Source organism: Crinia signifera, chromosome 7 (assembly GCF_055691185.1).
Source record: "Crinia signifera chromosome 7, ASM5569118v1, whole genome shotgun sequence".
NCBI lineage: Eukaryota > Metazoa > Chordata > Amphibia > Anura > Myobatrachidae > Crinia > Crinia signifera.
Window position 1 is genome coordinate 118,935,800 of NC_139223.1, and position 27,246 is coordinate 118,963,045.

A 27,246-nucleotide genomic window follows, 5' to 3' on the forward strand; every position below is an offset into this window, starting at 1 on the left:
TTTCCTGAAGAGGGGTTTTGCTCTGTCCTTTGTGCAGGGAACAGCAGTTCTGGGATGTACACAGGCAGCTCCTAAATCCTGCCTCATATCTGGGGATCCACCTTCCCCATCATAAATCCAAGAAGAGGAGCAGGTACCCCTCAAAGGCTCTTTAACATGGTACCTAGTAAGCATTTTTTCTTAACTTGCACTGCAAATCTATTAACCTTATGTTGCCAAATATCCGTGCACACTCTGCACACATAAAATCTACTGTATGTGTGTGTTGTACAGTATCTATTGCTTGCCATTCCTATTAACAGATAAAAGGGCTGCTAAAGTCATGCTAATTAAATGGCTGTCTAATTAATTGCAGTGTGACTATATTCTATATAATGGAACTGTTGGAAGTGTTTAGTGATCTAGAAACGAGGTCAAAATGTTGGCGTAATACAGTGCATTCATCTGTGATTTTAATTGATACAATGTTTGACTTTTTAATGATACTATCTCAGCAGGTTGATGTATTTATATAATGTAAGCGTTCTGGTAATGTTTTAAGGTTAATAGTCTATATCTGACACTGTATATAAATTGTCACTAGCCTGTTTAGACAATATATTTAAATAATAACCGTATTAATGCTCAGAATGCTTAGCTGTACATTTAAATTAAATGTTTGTTATGTGTAGCAATTTTTACACCACTTGTTTATTTTCTATTAACCCCTTTTTCCTTTGATCTATTGCCCCACACATCAGACAACAGCTGCTGCATATCCTGTAATTACAAGCTTCTGACATTGTAGAGGAAATAAAGGTCTGTTTGCTCACTGAGATCTCAGCTGAGTTCTGAATGCAGACACCAAGGGTGGGAATATGCTGTAATATAAATGTAGCTCACCCTCCTCCAATTCTATTATTAGATGTATATATTTTCATTTCAAACTTGCCAATTCTCCCTGGCTCTGCAGATGCCTGCCGCACAGTGGCGTAGCCACCGCGTGGCAGCCCCCGCGACTGCTTGGAGGCGCAAGCTCCAGCGGGGTCTGCGGTGGGCGCCTGCGCTGTTTGTTTAGTTGTCATTGACAAGCTGCTCTGCAGTGCTCCGGGTCCCGGGGAGAGCCAGCTCCACAGGCGCGCAGGAGCCTCACAACCCTCCCCCTCCTACAGTGAGCAGTTAGACTCGAAGTCGACACAGAGTCAGAGACACAGCACGCTATTACAGCTGCAGTGCACTCCCGGGTGACCCCTCCTCCAATCCCCTCCTGTGTCACGACCTCACCATTCATCATCCACTTCCTCTCTGCGTCCTCAGTCCTCCTAATCCTCACGGGCAGCTTATTTCCTGCTCCCTCCTGGGCTGGGTGAGTGCTTTGGAGGGAAGAAGGGACAGGGGTGGAGTATGGATGTTTTTTATTATGTGTGTGTGTATGTAAAAATATATGTTTAACTGTTGCATACATGTGTGTGTGTGTGTGTGTGTGTGTGTATGTGTGTATGGGGGAGGGGGGGTTGCTCGTCTTTTCTTTGTTTAATGTGTGTGTCTCTGAGTGTGTGTTTATGTAGGAGGGGGAGGCTGCTGTTTTCTTTATTGTCTGTGTCTGTTTAAGTTTATCTGTGTGTGTGTGTGTGTGTGTGTGTGTGTGTACATGTGTGGGGGGAGGCTGCTGTTTTCTTTATTGTCTGTTTAAGTTTATCTGCATGTGTGTGTGTGTGTGTGTGTGTACGTGTGTGTGTGTGTGTGTGTACATGTGTGGGGGGAGGCTGCTGTTTTCTTTATTGTCTAAGTTTATCTGTGTGTGTGTGTGTGTGTGTGTGTGTGTGTGTAAAAATATGCATGTGTGTGTACATGTGTGGGAGGAGAGGTTGCTGTTTTCCCCCTGTTGCTGCTCCATACTCATATTAACCATTTTGATGCCTATTTTACATTTCATTTGTGTGTAAAAAAAATGGGGCCACTTGCCTGTGTGTGCCCCCAGCCAGCCCCTGCTGGCTGCCACTGTCAAAGATGGCTGCTGCTTTGTTTGGAAGTGATAGAAAAAAAAATATATATATAAAATATATGTATATATATATATTTATAATGTAGTATGGCAAAGGCGGCACTCAGAGAATGCAAATATGTTGCTTTATTGCAAACATAAGGTGTTTAACCTTGTGTTTGCAATAAAGCAATGGATTTGCATTTAAGAAGACTTTGAGTGCCGCCTTCGCCATACTACATGTTTGTGGGCCCTTTGGTCAGTGGAAGGCACCAGGGCAGGTTGCCTGTTAAAGTACTCAGCGGAGTGCCGAATCTACCTTGTTTATGTGTATGTATATGTGTGTATATATATATATATATATATATATATATATATATATATATATATATATATATATATATATATATATATATATATATATATATATATATATATATATATATATATATATGATATGTTGCATAATGTATAAGCGGCAGTATGGAGAGGGGGGCGCCAGAAAATAATTTGGCTGGGGGGAGCAAAATTTATAGTTACGCCCCTGCTGCCGCACTGTGGATATCCGGCTCTGTGAGTACAATGTACTAATGGATTGCATCAATAGGAAGGCGCTGCCAGCTAATGCACCTCTGTATCAATATTTAAATCTTACTCCAGTTTCTAGTCTGTTGTGTATGCATTAACCAAATCGCAAAAAGTTTATTTGCATCCCTTGTTCTGAAGGTAGCAGGTATATTGCCACCTGCCTGGATTTCAGCAGCTCAGATGGGAATGCAATACATTTAGTGTAAAGATTAAATCATAAGTTCTTCACACAGATCATGTTTTGCAGGCCTCCACCCAAAATCACAAGAGAAATAAATAATTTGCTTCACCTATGAAATTATCACACTGGGACTTTGAAACTGGTCGGTCCCAGTGAGACCCTGCATTTTGGTCTGTTCAATATTGGCCAGCAATATTGCCGGTTCACTGACATCATCTGGGGGCGCGGCGGAGCATTATCCGGACGGGGTGGGGGAGGAGGCAGAGCTTAGAGCTGGTGCAGGTCTAAGTACTGCCTCCTCCATTGGTGTGGATGGGAAACGGGTCAATCGACCCAATTAACGTGTTCACACCAGTGGCAGCTTTTACCTCTGTGGAGGAGGGGGCTACCGCAATGTTGGGCCCTCCTCTCCTTTGCTGCCACTGCTGGTCCCTGTTGCCAGTCCTACTCCTGACCCCTTTGCACTCGCAGGACTGGCGCATGCACAGTAGCTTCTTCAGTCCTGCACATGCGCTGACCCCCAGCCTCTATGGGCTGCTTCGGCAGCAGTCCATTTTAACATATTTACGGTCCCGGGTCCGGTGAATGCGCAGTATCGTCTTCAGTACTGCACATGTGGGGGTGGGGATCACACCATAACGAACCAGTAAGAACCTTTCTTTTTTACCGGTTCCTATTGCTGTGTCTCACCAATTATGCTGCTTTCAGACCGCATAACTGGCTTTGACCCTGTACTTGAAAACGTTTCCAAAAACGGGTCTGCCAGGTAAAACCCCTTTCACACTGCATCTCTTAAACGGTATATTACCGTTTTTAAGTGCCTTTTTTTTTTTACACTGGCAGACCTGTTTTTGGAAACTTTCCAAATACAGGGTCAAAGCCAGTGCAGTCTTCAGCGCAATCCCCCCTAGGGTTACCATCCCCCCCCCCCCCCCCCCCCCCCTAAGGTTAACATCCCCCCTATGGGGCAGCCATTTTCCGAAAGACACTTTTTTTCATAAGTGCCTCCGTCCATACAGTACTGCCGGGATCTGCAACGGGAGGTACTGGCTGCACGGAGGGAGGGGGGGGGGGGGGTTTCTTAAACACATTGCTGGAGGGGTGGTTCTTAAACACATTGCGGGGCTGGGGTCGGGGAAGTTAACCTGCGCGGGGGGAGTGGGTGGGCTCCAGTGCTATGAATATTTAATGAGCGCTCATTAAATATTCACTGCGCTGAATTTAGGACCCAGCTCATTGGCTGGGTCCTAAATACCTTTTCAGACCCAATTTTGATACCAAAATACCGGGTCTGAAACGGGTAGAGCCCTCCATTTTAACCGTTTACAAAAACGACTTTTGTAAAACGGTAACGCGGTCCTGCACCTTTCAAACCGCACAGATTACCGTTTTTAAACGGTTAAAAATCTGCAAAATACCGGTTTTTAAGTGCGGTCTGAAAGGGCATTACTGGGTCAAACCGGCATGAACCAGGTAATTAGGTGTGATGTGAAAGGGGTATAAGGAATGAGTACACCTGTGTACCTGCTGGGTTACCTAGGAAAAATTGACTGAGGAACGAGTTTGAGAACCTATGGTTTAAACCTTTTGATTATCCTCTTCTGTATCAGAGGTACATATACAGCTGTATAAGAAAGCTTTTGCTGCCAAACTTTCTATCCATAAATGACTAACCGTCACAGTTAAATCAAGTCTGAAGTTTAAAGTCATGCACACACGGTGAGATATTGGCTTAGGGCCTGGTATTAGATCTGTTCGCTTAGCTGTGAGTGTTTGGAGCCCAGCAATCAAGCTATTGCCGCCTCGCACGAGCCATGCACACAGGGGAAATCCATTAGTAATCACTCGCCATCACATGGATCCTGTTCACAAGTACCGAGTAAGTCTAGACTCACTCAATGGCTGTGGGGAGAAGAAGGCTGATGTCAGCGGCCCTCTATTTGAACAGCCGGGGAACACCAGTGTTATCTGGGGCATGAAAACGCTGGGTTACTGCCCCCAAATGGTCACAAGGTATTGATCACCTTGTGTACAAACAGTAAAGCCTAGTTTTTGCTTTTTCTGTTCGTACAGACGGATCGCGTATGCGCGGTCATCCAAAAATAGCGCGGCCTGCAAATTCTCAGCCGACCGTGCAGGTCTGAATCGGGCTAAGTTTTGACTAAGCAATTTGACTTAAGCAGTGTACACACAGGTCAATTTGGCCAGGCGATTTTGACTAGATAGTCAAAACCGCCCAAAAAGGTTAGCTGGAATAGTCTCGTGTACACTGCCTATAGCAATGTGCGGCCCTGCAGCATCACTTTCGCCCAGCCAAATAGACTGTGTAGGCAAGTCAATCTCATGTCTCCGGCGGCTTCATCTTGACTTTTGCCAAATCGCTTAGGAAAAAGGCCCAGCCCGAGCACATGTGTAAACCCCTTAAACTGATTTTGACTGTGTCATTTTGCCGTAGTCTGCATTCGAAATCCGGTCGTGGCACTGGCCAGATCCTGTTCTGTGGCATCTGGTGGGGAAAAAAAGGCTCCTTCCTGCGAAATGGGTTCAGCGAAAACACTGTGTGGCTTGTTTCAATGCAAATGAAGTTTGGGACCTAGTCCCTTTTTTGACTTGAAGATTAGCCCACTGATATCAGATTAAGGGCCTGTTTCTGGTTGACTTGCTAAGCAGTGGTAGTTCGCTGTTTAGTGAGCCTTCAAACGTTGCCCTCTGTCCGTGCGAATGCCTGCCTGGCATCACCACCCAGCGGACTATACCGGCCGCACTGCAAATGGATGTTTTGCATGCCTGAGGAAGAGACCTAAGAAGTCTCGAAAGCTTGCATTTTAACAACATTTATTTTTGTTAGCCATTAAAAGGTATCATATTTGCTAGATTGCTATTTTGTTTTTCTCACTGAGGAACAATAAAACTTTTCTTATCAACTGGCTAACACGGTACCTAACTTTTTTCTTTTGCATAAACATCCATTCACAGACAAGAGTGCGGGCCCGAAATCATTTGATGGTCGCCGACCATTGAATGATTTCTACAGTGCTCACAAATCTAAGTCTAATCCTGTGACATCAGCCGCCTGCCCCCGGAAGCCAGGTGCCCACCAGAGTTCGCGTGGGGATGGCCAGTGGTTTCCTGGGCACACCCACTATTTTTAAGATACGCCTAGGAAATGAAAATGCCCCCCTGCCCGTCTACATCCCGCCCACCCCTGTGCATGCGCCACACTGTCTAGGTTAGCAAAGGCGCTCCTCACAGAAACCCTGCATATGCGAATATGTGCATGCACATCTGAGTATTCACCGGGGACGGAGCCAACCAGAATTAGGGCCATTTTTTTTTTCTTTTCTCCAAACATCGCTACCTAGAATACATTCACAAAAACATGACCGGTCTATGGAAAGCTCCATCTTTGTGCACACCATGATCACAACATGCCTTCCTCACATCCAGTGTCGGATTGGGGGCATGAAGGGCCCACTGGGCGGGATGCATTGGTAGGGGCCCATGTTTATGGATGTAACCAGTCTCCAGAGAGGGTGCGGCCAGCCACCACATTGGTTTAGCTAACCATTAGAGAATAATACATGTATACTGTAAATACTGCTAGTGTATGCCTCATAATGTACCAGATTATTAACTGTGATGCCTGCAGAAAATACACCCTAGTCCTGTGGAGTATGATATAACATACAGTATGCATAAATGTATATAATGCATTGAGTAGGAGGTGGGGGCAGAGCCGGCCCTACCCAGTTTTATGCCCTAAGCAACATTTTGGCTGGTGCCCCTAGCAGCACTGCTACAATGCCGCAATGCGTACACACGAGTAGTGAGAGGTAGGTAGTGGTAGGGAGATGCAGAGCACTAGGAAAGATACAGTGAGATGCAGGTTGCTAGGGAAGATGTAGGGAGGGAGAAGGGAGACAGAGGGAACAGTAAGATGCAGGGCGCTACGCAGCGGCGTAGCTACGTTTTGGGCGCCCCCCCGCCGCCCATTCAAACCCCCCCCCCCCAATCCCCCGCAGCCTTACCTTTTGCGCTGGTCCCGGCGGCTCCGTTCTTCTGCTGAGGACCACCACAAAATGGCCGCCCCCATACAGCAGACAGTTTCAGAGAACTGTGTGCTATATGGGGGCGGCCATTTTGTGGTGGTCCTCAGCAGAAGAACGGAGCTGCCGGGACCAGCAAAATAGGTAAGCCTGCGGGGGATTGGGGGGAGGTGTAACTATAGCACCGCAGCCCCCGGCGCCCCCATATGCACAGCGCCCCCCCGCGGTGGCTGCGGTGCTATAGTTACGTCAGTGGCGCTACGGAGAATGTACTGAGACACAGGGCACTATGGATGATGTAGTAAAACGCAGGGCGCTAGGGAGGGCACATTGAGATGCAGATAGAGGGGCCTGTGTCACAAACACACACGTTGACACTCACGCTCCTTACCTTCTACTTCCTGGCTGGGTTACTCTATTCCTTCCTCTTGCTCCAGCATGACAGGGGAGCAGGCAGGGCAGCACACAGACCCTCCAATGAGAAAGTTTGCACCAATAATCTTATAGTATGTATCCAGCTTTAAGGTGTCTTTCACTGAATTTCTTTTTACTTTAATCCAGAATGTGGTCTATCACCTTTAATATCTATTGTATCATACTTGCCTACTTTTGAAAACTAGTTTCAGGGAGATTATAGTTGGTATAGAATTTTGCGAGGCTCCCCATTGAGGGTGTGTGTCATGCATCCCCTCAAAGGGCGGGTTTAGTTCCATATGTGGAGAGATTGTGAAAAGAGATTGCGAACATGGCACCTAGAAGCGTCAGTGTGTACTGCTACATCTGAGAGGAATCTTATAAAATAACTTGGATCCAAATGTAGATTAGCCCCAAAGCAGTTAGTAAGAGCTACTATACTTGCTAAAGTGCTGGGAAATGGTGCTGATGATTCAATGTAACAGTGTAATGTGGGCTATGTGAAATGAGGGAGATTGCTGCTATTTCAGGGAGTCTCCTGCAGAATGCAGGAGGGTCGGAAAGTTTGTATTGTATACAACATATTTTTTTCATGGGTGTGGCCCTATGCCATGTGGGGTTTCTTTAGGATCCCAGTGAACAGAACTCCCACCGACACCACCCATTCCAGTGAAAGAAGTCAACTGTTCTGAAATACTAGCATACCTCCCAACTTTTGATTTGTAGAAATAGGGACACTCGCGCGGCGGAGCCGCGCGAGCGACCGAAAAGGGGGCGGGGCGTATGCAAATGAGGGCGCGGCTTATGCTAATTAGCCGCGACCTCATTTTCATACGAGAATAGACGCTGTGCGCATGCGCACAGCGTCTATTCTGCTAGATTGGGGGGTCTCCCAACTGCCACCCCCCGCAGCGGGACAATGCCTGCCGCGGGTGGGACGTCGGGACAGGACCCGAAAATCGGGACTGTCCCGACGGAATCGGGACAGTTGGGAGGTATGTACTAGGATTGAAAAAAGAGCCTGGGGGTCTCTGCTACATTGTTCTATGGTCTACAGCTGCATTCATCATTGTCTATAGATAGTGTAGCTGTCACACATGAGCAGGGGCGGATTGGGAATTAAAACCAGCCCGGGAAAAATCTTGAAGCAGCCCTAAGAGGGGGGGGGAGTGTTGTTGCGCGCCGGAGGCGCGCCCAAATTTTTAGGGGGATGTGGCCTATCAATATGGGGGTGTGGCCTATTCCAACAAGGCCACGCCCAATTTTTGCCGCTGTGAGGGCATGGCTAGTGGCTCTCTTAGCTGCTGGCTATGTCCCCAGCCCCTCAGGCTGCAGAATAGGCGCATGCGTACAGCGTTTATTCTACAGCCTGTGGGGCTGGGGAGATAGAGATGGGGGGGGGGGGGGGTGACAGGGGGTCTCCCAACACAGTAGAGTGGCAGGGTGGAAGAGGATGCAGGGAGGGAGGGGGGGGATGGAGGGTGGCATAGAATGCTGGGAGGGGAGATGCAGAGTGGCTGAGAACGAAGGGAGTGAGGACTTACACAGGGTGGCACAGGACGCAGAGTGTGAGGGGGCATGGTGGCACAGGATGCAGGGTAGGAGGGGGGATGCAGAGTGGCAGGGGATGCAGGGAGGGGAGTCACAAAGTGGTGGAGGAGACAGTGATGCCCATTATAGATATGCCATACACCGTGATGCCCATCATACATATGCCACACATCCTGATGCCATTATACATATGCCGCACACCGTGATGCCCATTATACATATGCCGCACACCCTGATGCCCATTATACATATGCCGCACACCCTGATGCCCATTATACATATGCCCACACCGTGATGTCCATTATACATATGCCGCACACCGTGATGCCCATTATACATATGCCACACACCGTGATGCTCCATTATACATATGCCACACGCCGTGATGCCCATTATACATATGCCGCACACCCTGATGCCCATTATACATATGCCCACACCGTGATGTCCATTATACATATGCCCCACACCGTGATGTCCATTATACATATGCCCCACACCGTGATGTCCATTATACATATGCCCCACACAGAGATGTCCATTATACATATGCCCCACACCGTGATACTCCATTATACATATGCCACACACCGTGATGCCCATTATACATATGCCACACGCCGTGATGCCCATTATACATATGCCGCACACCCTGATGCCCATTATACATATGCCCACACCGTGATGTCCATTATACATATGCCCCACACCGTGATGTCCATTATACATATGCCTCACAGTATGAACCTCTCTCTCACACTTTAGTTACCTTAAAATCAAGCTGGCTGGCACTTCATCTACTTCTTCCTTTCATTAGATGTGTGCTCCCGTGTAGCTCCGCCCCCTTCCACTCGTGTAGCCCCGCCCCTCAACTCCGTGTTGCTCCGCCCCCTTTCCAGTCCCTGCTGTCATGACTGATGACACATGAAAGTGGGTTGGAAGCCAGGGAGAGAGCTCTGTGCTGCCGGCGCTGCTGCCTCTAATGTAGTGTGACAGTGTACTGGCAGCCGGCAGCTACAGAGTCTGAGGACAGAAGCGGCCGGGGATGTACAGCAGGGAGAGAGCCTCCCTGCGCAACCATCCTCACAGTGAGTGCTTGCCACACACAGGGGTGAATTTATGATCTGACGATCAGGGGTATATGCGCTATCCCCGTGCCTTATGGCAGGGGATAGCGCTTCCCCTGATCTATCACACGGTGCAGTAACGGCGGCGGTGGGGGGACGGCGTCATAGCGCATGTACTAGTTTTAGTACAGGGCGCATACTGCATATCTAATTTATGAACGGTCAGCATCGCTGACCGTTCCGCCGCCTGCAGCTATCGACTTCGACAGCTGCAGGCGGCGATGCCCTATGTCTACAGCAGGGACAGCGCTGTCCCTGCTGCTGGCTCTGAGCTGCGCTGGGATCTCGCGTGAGTAGCAAGATCCCGCGCATGCGCAGTCCAGCCGGCCGGGGAGAAGCAGACAGCGCGTCAGTGTTAACTGACGTGCTGTCAGCTGGAGGGGACATCGCCGGAGGGGGGAGTTAGCGCTCCCCCGCTCCGGCGGCAAGATCTTAGTAGATCTTGTCGGTGTCCCCTCCTGCTTCGCCTCGCTAATGAGGCGAAGCAGGAACTGTTATAGCGGCGCGATAGGCGCCGCTATAATAAATCTACCCCACAGAACCGCGGGAGCAGCTGCGTGCGGTCGCACATGCGCACCAGCACTCCCGCGGCCATTTTTATTTCTGTAATAGCCGAGGCTGCCCGCAGCCATATTTGTTTGGGGCACAGTGCTGCGGCCACAGCCGCCCGTTAACCGCAGAGATGGCGGTCTGCGGCCCCGCCAATGGGGTGAGCGGCCTTTTAGTGACTATTAGGGGCCGGCCCACCGGGAAATGGCCCGGTTTCCCGGTGGTCCAATCCGCCCCTGCACATGAGATTCAGAGCGTGACTTTTCCTAAAGGGGAACCATATACATAGGGAATTCTGGTCTTTTATATCAGGATGACTTCCTGTTCTTTATCTGTACAGACTTTTTTTTCCTTCTGCATCATGAGAGCATAAAGGCTTAATACTTTTTCTTGGTAACTTCTGACAATCCTGTTTTCTTAAAAAAAAAAAGAAATTATAATACAAAAATAGATATATATAATATCTATAATAATAATTAATGGCACTGAGCAATGGGAGCTGAGGCACACTGAGTGCACAAGTGTGCAGTGAATTACTGGGAGTTGAAAGTCCCATGAGACTTTGCACAAGAGGTCAGAGGCTTGTGCTGAGCTCCGATCTCATTATGGGAGGGTTTTTAATCCGAGGCAGTGCTGAGCCTGTGTGGTCTCCTACAAGGTACAGCATACCTGACGACTTTTTTTAAAACTCCCGGGAGTTTTCTCCGGGAGAGGGGTGAAAGGAGGGCGGGTGAGGCTACATTTTGGGGGCGGGGCAAGGCTGATGCCACTAAGCCCCTCCACCATCGACAGGCAGCCATATTAATTTGTGGGTCTGTGGATGGGGGGAGGGGCTAAAATGACAGGATTTGTGGGATTTTAGCCCCTCCCCACGGATCCGCAAAATTCTGAATTTTATACCACGGGGAAGGGGGGAGCAGGGGTTGTGGCGATAATGCGGGAGACTTGCCGGGGGGCCTGGAGGGGGACACCATTGTGGGACCCTCCTGGCCGTTCCAGGAGGGTAGGCAAATATGCCCTGCAGTTACCCATTTACTATTGATGCTTTAAACTGAGCCCCTTAGGGGCACGTCTCCATTAGAGCTTTCAGATTATCAGCCATTGCATTGTAGATCCCACAAGTCATCTTATACCAGCAAGTTTGTAAGTACTCTCCCACGTCATTTTTCCCTATTCTTTCTGATCACCTCCAGTTGAAAAACAAAATTAATATGGGTACAATTCTCTGATAATACAGATGCCTTGACTAGCATGCTAACCCATGGGGTTTACATGTACTCTTCCAACAATTTCAGGTTTTACATGTACTCTCATGGCAATGTTTCTACCTTTGCTTTATAACATGTCCTTACATTTGAACTTCTATTGATGTAAGATGTACATGAAAGGCTTTGCTGCAAATATTGGCACTTTTATCTGCTATTTTAGCGACTCTATGGACTTTAAGTTTATTCTTCCTTTACTCTGTGCTTTGACAGTGTAGTATTCTCACGTGCAGTTTGCGGCCAGTAACCACAAGAGCGAGAGGGGGCCCCCTGTCTAAAGTGACCCGGGCCCCCCCAAAGACTTAATCCGGCCCTGCTATTGAAACCTCTTTTGCAGCAAGTGACCACTGATATTGGATGTGGTTAGGAAGAAAAGGTGTTTTTAAACTAATTTTCTTTAGGAACCCATGAGACAGTAAAAATTATTATTTTGGGGCACGAGCAGGTAATCACTATAGTAATGTTACATCCCTTCAAGGTAACATAACACAGGGTTGCCAACCATCCTGGAATGGCCTAGAGCAGGGGTGTCAAACTCAAATTCATCAGGGGCCGCATCAGCAGTTTGGTCACCCTCAAAGGGCCGGTCCCCCAAAAAGTACAAATGACAGAAAACTTGTACAAGGTGTACTTTAAAGCAGTATGAAACAGGACATGCATATAACAATAATGCGATAAAAAAAAATGGTGGGCCATCAAACACAGAGCTATGCTGCAGAAATGTAATTCCACATCCAGTACTAATTATATTGAGGTGCAGGGTTCAGTGGTAGACAGGGACAGAAGGTACAGAGCTGCCTTAGGGATGCTAGAGGAGGTGACACCATTTTGGGAAAGACATTTTAATGTGGGCTAGCAAGATAGACACGCTGTGACTAGAGGAGAGCATGGCCTGGTGTGTAAATGTCACCCTCATTGACAGAGATCCCCACGTACAGCGACCAGACCGAGCTATACACTACTAACCTATTTCAGTCAGCCGCCTCGCACACACGGTTACCGCTACTACCAGCAGTCCAGCACGGATCGCCAGCTGCGTGACGTCCCAGTCCCAGCAACCAGCCCCGCAGCTCCGGCGAGCAAGTGCGCGCGGGGTGGGCGAGAGGAGGTGGCCTAGGCAGGAGCTGGGACACACTGCCCCTGCGTGCTATCTCCTCGTGCGGGCCACATGACGAGGTCTGGCGGGCCAGATTTGGCCCGCGGGCCTTGTGTTTGACACCCGTGGCTTAGAGGCTCCCGAAGATCAGGACCCCCCCCCCCCGATTGTTCCCGGTGGTTTTCCGGTGGTAGGGGTGGGACTAAATATTCAAAGTGCACATATTTAGCCCCACCTCCCTCACCGGAGACCCGCATATTTCAGGATTTGCACTGGGGGTAGGGACTCATGATCTCTCCATCAGGCCCCGCCCCCAGAAGTGCTGCTTCTCCCGGAGAGGAGACTGTAAAAGTCGGCAACCCTGACAAAACTTTAATGTTAAGTGAAATTAGACCAGGTTGGATTCTGACTTTTTCTGTTCAGGGTAAGAAAACACAATTGTATTATTGTTATTGCCAGTTATGTATATAGAAGAAACTGTAAATAGTGCACTGCACACATCCACAGCGCTTTAAAGATCATATTTGACCATTCAGTCCCTGCCCCACTGGAGCTTTCGATCATTATTCCCTACCACATGTACACACTTATTTTTTTATTTTTATTTTCAAATATTTTTCTTTATTGAAGCATGAAATAAAGTACATCCAGAATATAATTGCATTCCCATTGTGTGAATCACAAAATGTAGCATAATAGATTTATGCACAAAAAGAATAAAACAATTTGCAACATACACTTTGTAGCAATGTCTTTCATTACAAACAATCAATACAACATATAAAAGGGACAATAGAAGATTTATCTGGACCCGCGCCTATACCCAGCCCGGTCCCAACTAGTGGTGCGTATCATGCGCAGCAAGTGATATTGGGGGATCCCAAATACACACGTGTTTCATACCACAAAGTATTCCTGAAACACTTCCAAATCTGCTCCTTCAGAGACTCTGATAGGGTTTCTATGTTGCTTTCCCACGTATCAAAAAATTTCTCTGTAAATTTTTCCTTTTGTAACGAAGCCTCGAGCCACTCCATTCTAAAAATAAAAAACAATTTATCCATAAACAGTGAGAGTGGAGGGGCTGTTGGCTGTATCCATAATTGAAGGATGCATTTTTTTTGCAGCCGCGGATACAATTATTAGTAACTTTTTGACCCCTAATGCTATGCGAGTCCGTTCCAGAGTTATACCAAATATCGCCCACTCAGATGTCAGGGGTAGGCAATTTACTAGGTGTTGAGTGACAAATCTTCAAACTTGGATCCAAAACCTCCTTATTATTGGGCAGTCCCACAAGCAATGAAATATGTCTGCCCTTTGGGAGCCACATCTAGGGCAGGAGGGACTCGCTAGCATTCCCATAAGATATCGACGATGTGGTGATAAGTATGTTTTATGAAGTACATTTAAAAATAGTTCTGTACAGGACGTGGCTGATACTAGCTTAACCGACATATCAAATGTTCTCAATATTTTTTTGAGGGTAAGGGATGGGAATTGTTCTCTCCATTGTGCTAATCCTGTTTGTTGGGTCTCGTAATTTATGGGGACATGTAGGAAGAGGTAATGCACTGAAATGGCCTTGAAAGAGGGGTTCGGGGTTGCTAATAAGTTATCAAGTGGGTTACTATAATCTCTCGGAGAGAGTATCCTGGAGAGACTAGCTACATAGTGTTGGGCTTGTAGGTAAGCCATGGGGAACGGTTCTAGCATTGGGAACTTCTCCACGGCCTGTGCAAACTGTAATGGTTTTTTGGTCTCGCAGTCCATTAGTTGCCTAACAGTTTTCAGTCCTTGTCTATTCCATAGTGGAAAGGGGTGACCTGCAAGCCCATTTTGAAATGAAGGGTTACTCACAAAGGGGAGAAATAAAGATGCATGTGAGTTTATTGACACACTTAATTTTAGGTTAATTTGCTCCCAATGAAATCTATCTGTATAATTTTGGATTATAAGAGGAAACTAGACTACCCCGGGGAAACCTAAACAAGACAGAAATCCCTCTTTTAATGTATGTAACAAGGTTTATTTTGAATCCTACAAGTAAGCTATCCACGTCTCCTCCACAGAAATCAAGCACCTGCTTGACTTCTGTGGAGAAGGAGCCGTGTATAGCTTACTTGTATGATTAAAAATAAACCTTGTTACCTACATTAAAAGAGGGATTTCTGTCTTTCCACTTGCATATCCATGTATGGTGAGAGGAGTCTTATACCCCTTTCAGACAGAAAAAAAAGACCCGGGAATTTCCCTGCTCTTGCCGCGTCGACCCGGGTTTTTCTTCTGTCTGAAAGGGTGAACACGAATCTAAAGTTCCGGGACTTTGACCCAGGTATTTACCTGGGTTTTTCCCGGGTCTGTATTCCAAAAACCCGGGTCGCTGGCTGTCTGAAAGGAAACGACCCAGTTTTTGGGATTATTACACATTGTTAGGCACTGATTGGCTCTGCTGGTGGGGTGCTGGCTGATTAGTTGTGAGGATAGGCTTCTCTGATTGGCTGGGAGGGCATGGCAATGGAGCTGGCCTCTGAAGTCATTAAGGAGCTGAAAAAAGGATAGCATGGCCCACTGGTAATAGCAAGAGGTGAGAGCTGCTGGCAGTGAGAGGGGAGGAGGATATCGGCAAACAGATGACTGGGACAGTCAAAGATGCCACAGTGTACTCAAACATTGCAAATATACGGACAGCCATGTGAGGTAACATGTACCTTCCAGTATATAAAAACAATAAAACTTGTTTACACCATATCCTTGTGTCATGCCATGGTTAATGCAATGCAGTGAGCAGTCACCACCCACTTTTGATGACCTCATCTCTGTGTGCCTTTTAAAACTGTCCTATTCTTATGACACACAGAGTTTTGCAGGAAAAATCCGGCTTCTGTGTGAAAGGGGTCGACAAGGGAAATACCCGGGTTTTTGCTCCTGTGTGAAAGGGGGTCAGCACCTTGCTGACTAGTTCTACCAGGGTTTTTGTATCCGGGAAATACCTGGGTTTTTGGGATTTTTCTGTCTGAAAGGGGTATTACAGTGACAGTGGACTCCTTTAAAGATACCCAGATGTGTCTGTACTAATACATTTATTTGTGAGTATGGTACGCATCCTATGCTGTATTTCTGGAGTTTACACCTGTAATGAATCCTACTTAGGCTATAAAGAAACCTTTATGTGCACCATCCACCTATTTTAACCATGAGTGCGGACTATTCATCGGATGTGTTGATGACTTCTCATCGCCCCTGGTCCATTTCTCCAAACAAATTGCACTGACACGAGGTTGAGTGGTGACCCCTACTTCTGGACCCAGCTGAAGAAAAGTGTTTGCGCCTTGGGACTAATTCATCTGTTTTGTCCTTGTGCAATTATGTTAGCACCACTGAAAATGGTTTTGCTCGTTAGAGAAGCTATAAATTGGCCTTCCTTCTTCTTCATTCTGCTGCTGCTTGCAAAGATGTAACACCAGATCATCTATATCGGGCATGGCCAAACTATGGCCTCCAGCTGTTATTGAAACTACAAGTCCCATCATGCCTTGCCACAGTTTTGTTAGTAGGGAATGCTAAAACTATGGCAAGGCATGCTGGGAAGTGCAGTTTCACAACAGCTGGATGGCCACAGATTGGCCATGCCTCATCTACATGAATATATGACTTCTGCATAAACCTGCCATTACTTAGGGTGACCGGTAATTTAACACTGCTAAAGCCATTGAAGCTGCTTCCATGGGCTCTGTGGCTTCTGTGCAGATACAAAAATATTGGAAATGTTCGTAATCATCAGACTTGATTACATTTCTAAATTAGAGCTTGTGTCTCATTGTGGCTTGCATGTATGATTCTATTAAACAAAAGAATTGTACACAATCTTTGTTTTTACTAGTTTTGCACACTTCTTCCCAAATGTATGTGATTTGTACCTCTCCATCTACCCAGTACTTTTTGAAAATTACAGTGTTCTTTAAAGCTCTAATAAATGAAACAAGACCTCCTCATCCCTGAGTGGGTAATGGATGCCCCACTCTGCTAAACCTATTGGGCATATATCTGCAGCTAATATCCATTTTACTCCAAGTCCAGGCCCATTATCAATTTCTTCCTTTGCTCTTTTTTGACCATTTTAATTGAAATTATACAGAAATATGTATTGCAATTGTTGTATAATATGCTTATTCAAGCATTAGGGATAAATTGTTGGATAAACTTTAATGTGACAGGTAGTACATATAGTCTTCATAAGCTAACATGCCGGGTTGAAGTGTGGTATGAAAGCACCAAACTGAATAAACCAGGTTGACCTAAATGTTTCTAGCTAAAACTTTTTATTTCTCTTAATACAGATCCATCACCATTTCATGCCAGTACCACACATCATGGAAAAGTGACAAATCAGGATCTCTGTAAGGCCTAAAACATGCAAGGGGAGGTCATTTCCAGTGACACTGGAATTGAGGAGATTGCTTCAAATTCAAATAAGAATGCCCCACAGAGCCCTTTACGAGGTACTTTACGGAGAGCTGTGGCTGCAGTGTCCTTTGAGGGGATTACAGGAGATGCTACTATAGATAGGAAGAAGAGAAAGAAAAAGGAACCTCGTCCAGAGTCCATCATAGTGTATCGTTCTGAGAGTGAGAAGGTCCTGGAAGATGAAACGGCCAATCAGGAGGCAGGAGAGAGAAGTGCAGAAGAAGGCTCTAGATTTCTGGGAACCCCTCTAAGTGATGGTAGGTAATGCTTCTTTCTTTATTAAAGTTTAGATCCAGTTACTGCAAAAAAATTGTTTTTTCATTCATGCCAATGGTGGTCACTGGGACAGTGGGGGTGTGGGTGGAGCTTCAGCTACAGGCACCAAGTAGAATAGAGTTCTTCAAGTGCAGCCCAGGCTCCTCCTCCTCCACGCCCCTACAGGCTTCAGTTGTTTCTTGGTGCCTCAAGGCACAGGTACCATGGGACAGGGCTCCGTGCCCTGTCTGATATCTTTTTTTTTTTTTTTTTTTTTTTACACGGAGACAGCGTTACGCTGCTCCCCTGTGGCTGGCAGCGGCGCGCTGACTTCCATAGCCAGACCCGCCGCTCTCCTCATGACACGGAGGACACCGCGCTCCACCACAGGTAAGCGGGCCCTCCATGTGAGGTGACGCGCACACCTTTTAAGTGCGCACCGCTAGCGGTCGAGTCACCGGGCGGGGTGCAGCCCGGGTGACCCTGGCAGTGGCACCCAGTCCTTTCTGCGCGGCCACTAGACCATCAGGGAGCCGTACTGTGGAGCGCCATTTTTGTTAACGGCGCAGGGCACTGATGGTTCCAGGGGAGGCGGGACCTTGATCCACAGCTCCCCGCCTCCACGCTCAGAGCGGCATAACGCTGGTTTCCCGCCTGAGCTTAGCTTCCCCACGCCCCAGCAGCGTACTGAAGACGCCATTACGCGGGACTACACGGTGGGAGAAGTGCACCAGAATCCCTGCTCCTCTACACGCTACAGGAACAGGTTTTTCAGCAGCCCTCTGTACCTCAGTATTTAGCTGAGAGTCAGAGAGTATAGTGTCTTTTCTACTGTCATCCATCTGTATACCTTTATAGTTTCAGAGGGTGTTACTGTCCACTGTATTATTGTTACTCAGTGCACACAGGGCCTGTCTGTGTTAACATGTCACAGAAAAACCCCAAAGCAAAGCCAGCTAGGGATACACCTAAACTGCATGCTTATACATGCGCTAACTGTAAGGAGAATTATTCCTCCATACAGGAGCAAGCTGGTTTGTGTGAACGCTGTTCTGCACAGGACTCCCTGGGGGGCCCCTCAGTCCCAACACATGGGGAACCCAGTTGGGCTTCCACTCTCTCAGCAGCCATGAAGGAGTTAGCAACTCAGTTAGCTGCAAACAGAGAGTCTGCTGCGCAGCCATTGCCAGCTCAGCCTGCTGTTGCTGCATCAGAGCCATCCTGGGTACAGGGTTTATCCTCCTCTGTTCAGGATTTAGTCCAAGTGTCTGCTTCTCTGCAGTCTGCATTGAGGGCTCCACCTAAACGCAAAGCACAGGCCCCTTTAGCTTCTAATCAATCAGATGCTGGGGATGACCTGGACGACCAGGTGGGGGTCGACACAGACGATGATCCTGACATAGATGATGTCGACATAGATGAACCTGACAAGGAGGAAAGGATGACCCAGTCCAGAGTAGACTCCTTAGTTAAGGCTGTTAGGATGTCTCTCAATATTCAGTACACCCAGGCCACAACACCTGACACACTTCTTTTTAAAAAGAAAAAGAAGGAGTTGGCTCTTTTTCCCTCAAATTCAGACTTAAATGAGGTTTTATCTGAAGCGTGGCAACACCCTAACAAAAAGTTTTTAGTGTCCAAACGCCTGATTTCCTTCTTTCCGTTCGCGCCAGCGGACCGTAAGAAATGGGAGGAGCCTCCACAGGTTGATGCTCACGTGGCCCGCCTAGTTAAGGCTACTACCCTTCCCATCCCTACAGTGGCCTCTCTTAAGGATCCTACTGATAGGAAGATTGAGCACTGCCTAAAGTCTGTGTTTTCCAATGCTGGCGTGTCAGCAAGACCGGCTATGGCTTCAGCCTGGGTGGCAAAGGCGATTGCAGCTTGGGCTGACTCCCTACAGGAGCAGATATCCTCAGGTACACGTCGCTCTGAATTGTTATCAACGGTGGACCTCATTAGGGAAGGGGCCACATACCTGGAAGAGGCAGCGATAGATGCAGCGGCACTCTCCTCAAAAATTTCTGCCTCTTCAATTGCTGCCCGATGTGCACTGTGGCTGCGCACTTGGAACGCAGATTCTGATTCCAAAAAGGCATTAGAGGCCCTTCCATTTTCAGGGGAGGTACTGTTCGGCTCTGAGCTGGACAAGATTGTAGCCACCATTGCAACGTCCAAGACAGCTTTTCTGCCTTCGGCACCAGCTAGGCCTAGATCTCAGTCCTTTCGGACCTTCCGTCCACAGGGGAGACCCAGGGGTCAGCCTTCATCAAGGGCACAGCCCGCCACAAGGCGTCCATCCGCTCCCAAGACCAAACAGTCCTGGGCGGGTCGCCGTCAGGCCCCAAAACAGGCCGACAAGCCCTCAGCATGAGGATCAGGCGGCCCACCAACCACATCAGGTGGGCGGTCGCCTGTTGTCATTTGCCGGGGTTTGGCAGGCCACTACCACCGACAGGTGGGTAAACACCATAGTGACCCAGGGTTACTCCCTCTCCTTTCAGGGACGTCCGCCATCTCGGTTTTTCACAACAAGCATACCCAGGGAGAAGGACAGAGCGGCTGCTCTGACCAGCTCCATTCACTCCCTGCTGGCAGCAGGGGTCATAGTGCCTGTCCCGCTTCCTCAGCGAGGAGCAGGTTTCTACTCAAGCCTATTCCTGGTGACAAAGCCGGACGGGTCATTCCGGCCCATCCTCAACTTGAAAGGCCTGAACAAACACCTCTGCATTCCCAAGTTCAGGATGGAGTCCCTCAGGTCTATCCTGCAAGCTCTGGAGCCGGGGGACTTCATGGCATCCCTGGACATCCAGGATGCCTACCTCCATGTGCCAATTCGGACGGACAGCCAGTGCTACCTCAGGTTTGCGGTCAGGAGCAACCACTACCAGTTTATAGCCCTCCCCTTCGGGCTGTCAACCGCGCCACGAATCTTTACAAAGATTATGGCCACCATGGCAGCGGCCCTGAGGGCCCAGGGCGTTCGTCTACTACCATATCTGGACGACCTTTTGATACTGGCTCAATCCGCACAGACACTCCAGGGGCATCTGGAGCTAACGATTTCCCTCCTGCAGGCACACGGCTGGCTCATAAATTGGAAAAAGTCCTCAACAACCCCGTCACAGCGGATGGTGCATCTCGGAGCTGTGATAGACTCCAAAACCCTCAGGGTTTACCTGCCGGAGGACAAGTGGATACTTCTCAGAGACCTCATCAAGCTCTTCCTGAAGCAGCACAGAGTCTCGGTGCACTTGTGCATGAAAGTCCTAGGCAAGATGGTCTCTTGTTACGACATGGCGGAATTTGCGCAGTTCCATTCCAGGCCACTGCAAAGGGAAATGCTGCGTCACTGGAACCGTTCCCAACCAGGCCTAAAGTCACAGACCTTTGTCCTGTCCAGGCAGACACGTCTATCGCTCACATGGTGGCTCAGTCCTCTAAACCTTCAAAAAGGGCGCCAGTTTATCATTCCTCAGTGGGTGATGTTAACGACGGACGCCAGCCTCCGAGGGTGGGGAGCTGTTCTGGCAGAACACTCCTTCCAAGGCCGTTGGTCAAGGGAGGAGGCGCTGCTCCCAATAAACATACTGGAGCTAAGAGCCATCCTGCTAGCCCTCAAGTCGGCAGGCCCTCTGATTCACTCCAAACCGGTGAAAATACAATCGGACAATGCCACTGCGGTGGCATACGTCAACCACCAGGGGGGGACCAGGAGCCTAGCTGCCATGAGGGAGGTAACATCCATTCTGCAGTGGGCAGAACATCACCTGTTAGCTCTGTCAGCGGTACACATCCCAGGGGTTCAGAACTGGGAGGCCGACTTTCTGAGCCGCCAGGAGGTACAGTCAGGCGAATGGGGGCTCCACGAGGACGTGTTCCAGGAACTAGTCAACAAATGGGGTCTCCCGCAAATAGACCTAATGGCCTCAAGCATCAACAAAAAGTTACCCCGCTACGGGGCTCGCTCAAGGGACCCGCAGGCATATCTGGTGGACGCCCTGTCGGCTCCATGGCAATTCTCCCTGGTCTACATCTTTCCCCCAGTAGCACTGCTTCCAAGAGTCCTCAGGCGCCTCAAACAAGAAGGAACCACAGCAATCCTTCTAGCCCCAGACTGGCCCCGCAGAGCCTGGTACTCGGACCTTCGGGAGATGTCTCTGCAGCCACCTTGGAGGCTGCCAGCTCGTCCGGACTTGCTAGTACAAGGACCATGCCTTCATCCGAATCTAGGCAGGCTAGCTTTGACGGCGTGGCTCTTGAGACGGAAGTTTTAAGAGAGAAAGGTTTTTCTTTACCGGTCATAAAAACCATGATAGCAGCAAGGAAACCGGCTTCTTCCCGGATCTACTATAGAATCTGGAATGCCTTTTTCGCCTGGTGTGCAAAGAAAAACTTTCCGCCTAGGGAGTTTCGTCTTTCCAGGATCCTGGCCTTCTTGCAGGCGGGCCTGGATTTGGGCCTTAGGTTGTCCTCCTTAAAGGTCCAAGTTTCCGCTCTCTCTATTTTGTTTCAGCGGAAATTAGCGAAGAGGATGGCTATACAGACCTTTTTACAAGGCGTCCTTCACATACAACCTCCCTTTGTGCCCCCAATCCAGCCTTGGGACCTCACAGTGGTACTCTCAGCACTGCAAAAACCACCGTTTGAGCCCCTAGAATCTGCAGAGCTCAGGTGGCTAACATGGAAAACGGTGTTCCTACTGGCTATTTCTTCAGCCAGAAGAGTTTCCGACCTGTCAGCATTATCCAGTGCATCTCCGTATCTGGTGTTCCACCCGGACAGGGCAGTCTTAAGAACTAAAAAGGAGTTCCTGCCCAAAGTTATTTCCAGTTTTCACATAAACCAGGATATTGTTGTCCCTGCCTTCTCCCAGTTGGAGGACTCCCCAGAGTTACGCTCTTTGGATGTTTCAAGAGCTTTAAAAGTTTACGTTAATAGGACTCAATCCTTGCGCAAGACAGAGGCCCTGTTCGTGCTCTATGATGCAAACAAGAGAGGTTGGCCGGCAACGAAGCAGACATTGGCTCGATGGTTGCGGCTAACAATAAAACAGGCTTATGTATCTTCTAATAAGCCAGTTCCATCCTCTGTCAGAGCCCACTCCACGCGTTCGGTAGCAGCCTCTTGGGCGGCTCATCAGGGAGCCTCAGCAGAACAGTTGTGTCGCGCGGCCACTTGGTCCTCTCCACACACCTTTTTAAAATTTTACCATTTTGACACGTTCGCCAGGGCAGATTCTGTTTTTGGGCAACGCGTCATCAGTGCAGCTCAGGTGCGTTCCCTCCCGTAAAAGGGACAGCTTTAGGACGTCCCACTGTCCCAGTGACCACCATTGGCATGAATGAAAAAAGGGGATTTTGGTCCTACCTGTAAAATCCTTTTTTCTGAATCCATGGTGGACACTGGGCGCCCGCCCTCGCACACTGATCTACAGTAATGGGGGTCGGCTTACACCTTCCTGAAACTTATTCTTCCTTTGGGTTGCTGGTTTCTTTCCTATTTCTCTTCCTTTTCCTGTACCTTGCGGGTAAGCTGTTGAACAAACTGAAGCCTGTAGGGGCGTGGAGGAGGAGGAGCCTGGGCTGCACTTGAAGAACTCTATTCTACTTGGTGCCTGTAGCTGAAGCTCCACCCACACCCCCACTGTCCCAGTGTCCACCATGGATTCAGAAAAAAGGATTTTACAGGTAGGACCAAAATCCCCTTATAGCTCACAGGCAACCTCAAAATAACAAGATTAGACTTGTAAAATAAACAAGGACTAGAGGAAATTATTGTAGGTAAATTTAAGTTTTTGGATTTAGGAAACGTAACTATGTTTTGACCATTACATATTTGCTGTACAGCACACCTACTGTAGTTTAAATATCCTTTGTGATCCATTCCGATTCCTCTGTTCAAAGTACAGTAAAAGAGTTGCATAGTTTAAGCTACATCTTTAATGCTAAACTGAATAGAGAACATACTGCTCCTATAGTATACCAATCTCTTTGAGCTATTTAAATAGCATAAACTTTAGTATTATGTCAGGTGGTCCAGGACCAATTCAATTTTAAATACGGTTAATGTAAAACTAGTGTTTTTGACAATCATAAATTATGTGGACAAACAGAAGCAAATGTTGTCCCTCATTACAAAAATAAACCTAAAGATGTTATATTTTTATAAAAAACGATTTCATTTCTCCATAACAAACTTTTGGCATAGGGGTGCCGTGGATACTATCTGGTGCCTTGATTAAAAAGTTTGGTAACCCCAGATTTAGGCTTTCAAAAGCATTGGGTATGGATCATTGGATAGACAGCAACTAGGTACAAGCATTAGCTTGACACCACTAGGTCGACATGGGGTTAGGTCAACAGGGTCACTTTTTTTTTTTTTACTCAAATGTCAATATGGACACTAAAAAAAGTTCACTGTGTCCCCTTGCATGGCTCTCCTTACTCGCCATGCTTCGGGCATGGTGCCTCGCTACGCTTGGCACACTACTTTATTCTCCCGCGACGCCCTAGTGGATGGTAGGGCATGAAATACTGCCTGTCGGCAAATGTCAGTTCAAAAAAAAGTGACAACCCCCATGTTGACCTAATAATTGTGTTGACCTAACCCCATGTTGACCTTCAGTCATGCCAACCTGGTGGTGTCTACCTAATGCTTTTCGATCTAATGCTTGTAGACCTAGTGACTGTATCCCAATACATTTTAGGCAAGAGTATTGAAGTACTGGCTTCTCCGCTTTGAGCTTTTCCCATATTATGTACCATGGCCACCATGACGTCAAGCTAAATCGTTGATAGCTTGTAAAATTGTGAGCTGGGCCTTGCTATCATTTTGACTCTCTGTAACTACCCAGTTTGTTGCCCTGTATAAGAAATGGTTAATAAATAATTTGGTGGAATGCAAGAGGGCACCAGTGCCTACAATAATTGTAATAAATAATGGAGCTAAATTTTTTAAAGAAAATACGGCTCTAGAAATGATCTAATCAAGGAGAGCAGTGGTAAGGCGTATTTGTCCCCAATTATCCATTGTTGGTGAGGTTTCCATCTTATTTAGAACATGACGGTTATTTGTTTTCAAATTAACACATTTTGAAAATCCCTTTATTTAGAATTTATGGATAATCCTGTTTTGGAATTTATAGTGTCAGGAGGCAAATGAATGATAATAGCTACATTTAATATAGAAGATAAGTAGACCTAACAATAGCCATCATTTGGCTGACATGCAGTAGGCAATCTACAGTAGTTTTGAAACAGCTGTAAAGTAATAGCAAATGTTATGACTTTTTACTATTGACTGCTCAATGTCCCTTAAAGAGAACTGAGATGTATTGCAAACCACAAATAATTTCTTATTGCCGCAATATGTGGTGATTTTAAAAGTAGAACTATTGGGGAAGTTGTAGTTTATAATAAATTTGTTCCTTTGCATTTGTTCTAGAACATGTTGTCTTTGTATTATATAGTCGATCTACATTTAATTCTTAAACTGTCTCTTCTGCTTATGGTATTACCTAATATCTACAGGCAGAATATAAAGATAGGAGAAACATAACCTTTTTAGCCAGATGGCCCTTGTGGATAAGAAAATTGAATTGTTTACTCTCAACATCCCTTGGATAGCATGCATTCACATTCATATTTGGAATTTCTGGGAAATGCATTTGGCACACTGGGCCATAACATGATAACTTATAAGAGTGTCCTTACCTAAGAACTTTTGTATATTTAATTATAACAGGTGGATGGAATATGCATCCTGATAGCCGCTATGTCACATTAACTGGAACAATCACACGTGGAAAGAAGAAAGGGCAGATGGTTGACATCCATGTAACCTTAACGGAGAAGGAACTTCAAGAACTTACAAGATCCAGGGAGCCTCTGCAAGACGAGCCAATGGGGGGAAAGAAGACCTGTTCGGTTGGCCTAGATAAAGGCCCTCATGTCCTCCTCTGGAGTATTCTTTGCTTGCCAGTCATATTTGTTCTATCTTTTGTGCTGTCATTTTATTATGGAACCATTACCTGGTATAATATATTCTTAGTTTACAATGAAGAAAGGACTTTCTGGCACAAGATCACTGTTTGCCCCTTTTTAATTATTTTGTACCCTATTATTATCGTAGCAGTGTCTTCATCTTTGGCCATATATACAACAGTGACCCAAATATCTTGGTCATTTAGTGAGTGGTGGCGTGCTGTGAAGGACATGGAAAAAGGTTTCTGTGGCTGGATTTGCAGCCAACTTGGTCTAGAAGACTGTTCCCCTTATAGTATTGTGGAATTATTGGATTCGGACAACATTTCTGGTAGTTTGTCAGTGAAAGGATCCACTCAGGGGGTGGAGACCTCAGCAGTATGAGACCATTACATAGACAATGCCATCATCTGACCTCAGTTTTACACAACTTTTTTTTTTTTGCTTTTGTTGATCATGGAATGTCAACACAAGTTTGGTGCCATATGGATATATGCTGGAGATTAGTGAACATGATGTTACTAAGTTTTTTTAATTTCTCAGCTGATATGAATGATCAATGCTGGGGATTGAAAAGATGCTCACAAAAATGTTTATATTGAGTCTTAAGTTAATCAGTTGCCATTTTTTTTAAAAATGTATCTGCCCTAGTTTCCATTATTAATTGGGGTAAATTTGGTTTTATGAGTATATATGATTAGCGCACTATTCGTAAATTATCCTTTCCTCTGATTAGAGCTACTGTCACAGTAATATGTTATAAATATATATTTTCCACAGTAACTATTTTTTTCTGAATTTGCATCAGAGAAAAAAATATCATTTGAGATGTAGACTTTCTGACAGGAAAAAATCAAAATGGCCCTTGTGGCAAAGCTCTTCTCCCCGCAACTGTCCCTTTGTGGCAAAGCTCACTTCACTGCATCTGTCCCTATGTGGCAAACTCACATCCCTGCAATTGGCACTGGTGGCAAATCTCCCCTCCTTTGGTTTATTATAACTCTGCCCCACCTACATTGCATATAACTTCTATAGTCAAAGGGTGTATTTATCATGTGAATTTGCAAAAATGTGTCTGTGGCAAAAGCAGCTTTTTGGGTGGCCATCATAGATTTTCCTGATTGGCTGATTTAAATTTTATTCAATGCCTACATTCACAATTGTATTGCCTAATACGGTTTGATGGTGGAGAAGGTAGGATGGCTCTTTTTTTTATTCTAATAACCATTTATATTTTATGTTTGATCACATTGAAAATAAAACCCCTTGACTTTGGTATCAGCATTAACTACACATTGCAGCTGGATTTTGTACTGATTATCATGGTCCTCTTCATTCCCTGCAATGTTAAACCAGACTTCTTCCTCTTACTGAATGCAAACTTCACTTTTTTTTTTTTTGCACTTTTTTTAATGGGTGAATGCAATACAATATTTCAATAGGCATGTCAATAGCCAGGGTCATTAAATGATATAACTTGCTGCTTTAGTGTGAGTTCATTCAGGACTTCAGGGTGAAGAAAAATAAAATTAACACATTAAATAAAAGTATTGTGGGTTTTTTTTTTTTTGTTTGTTTTTTTATTTCCACTATGATCTGGTACAATAGTGTTTCCAGTGGGTTTTCATCACTCCTGAAACCTACAGTAACACCCATCCTGTGGCGAGAATCTCTCTAACCTTCAAATAATTCTGTCAGAAGCCAACTTTCACAATCATGACTCATTCAATATTTTTGGCCAGCGGTGGACCTGACTATC

At 46.6% G+C, this 27,246-nt stretch overlaps 1 protein-coding gene across 4 annotated transcripts; it reads left to right on the forward strand.

Annotated features, from left to right (window-relative positions):
- TMEM169 (transmembrane protein 169) lies at nt 1–27,034 on the forward strand. Of its 4 annotated transcripts, none has more exons than XM_083153676.1 (3): nt 1–159; nt 17,121–17,504; nt 25,249–27,034. In XM_083153676.1, the coding sequence occupies exons 2-3, from the start codon at nt 17,195–17,197 to the stop codon at nt 25,869–25,871; spliced, it is 933 nt and encodes a 310-aa protein (XP_083009802.1). In that variant the 5' UTR covers nt 1–159; nt 17,121–17,194; the 3' UTR covers nt 25,872–27,034. The 4 variants fall into 4 exon arrangements, with proteins under 4 accessions (XP_083009802.1, XP_083009803.1, XP_083009805.1 ...); XM_083153677.1 differs by having other exon boundaries at nt 13–166; XM_083153679.1 differs by having other exon boundaries at nt 20–133.
- Nucleotides 27,035–27,246: the final 212 nt, after the last annotated feature.

What these genes read in the sequence shown, in the direction of transcription:
- TMEM169 (XM_083153676.1), top strand. Translation starts at nt 17,195, where the DNA reads ATGCAAGGGGAGGTCATTTCCAGTGACACTGGAATTGAGGAGATTGCT. An exon ending in GGGAACCCCTCTAAGTGATG is followed by an intron (nt 17,505 to 25,248) that starts GTAGGTAATGCT and finishes TAATTATAACAG; the next exon opens with GTGGATGGAATATGCATCCT.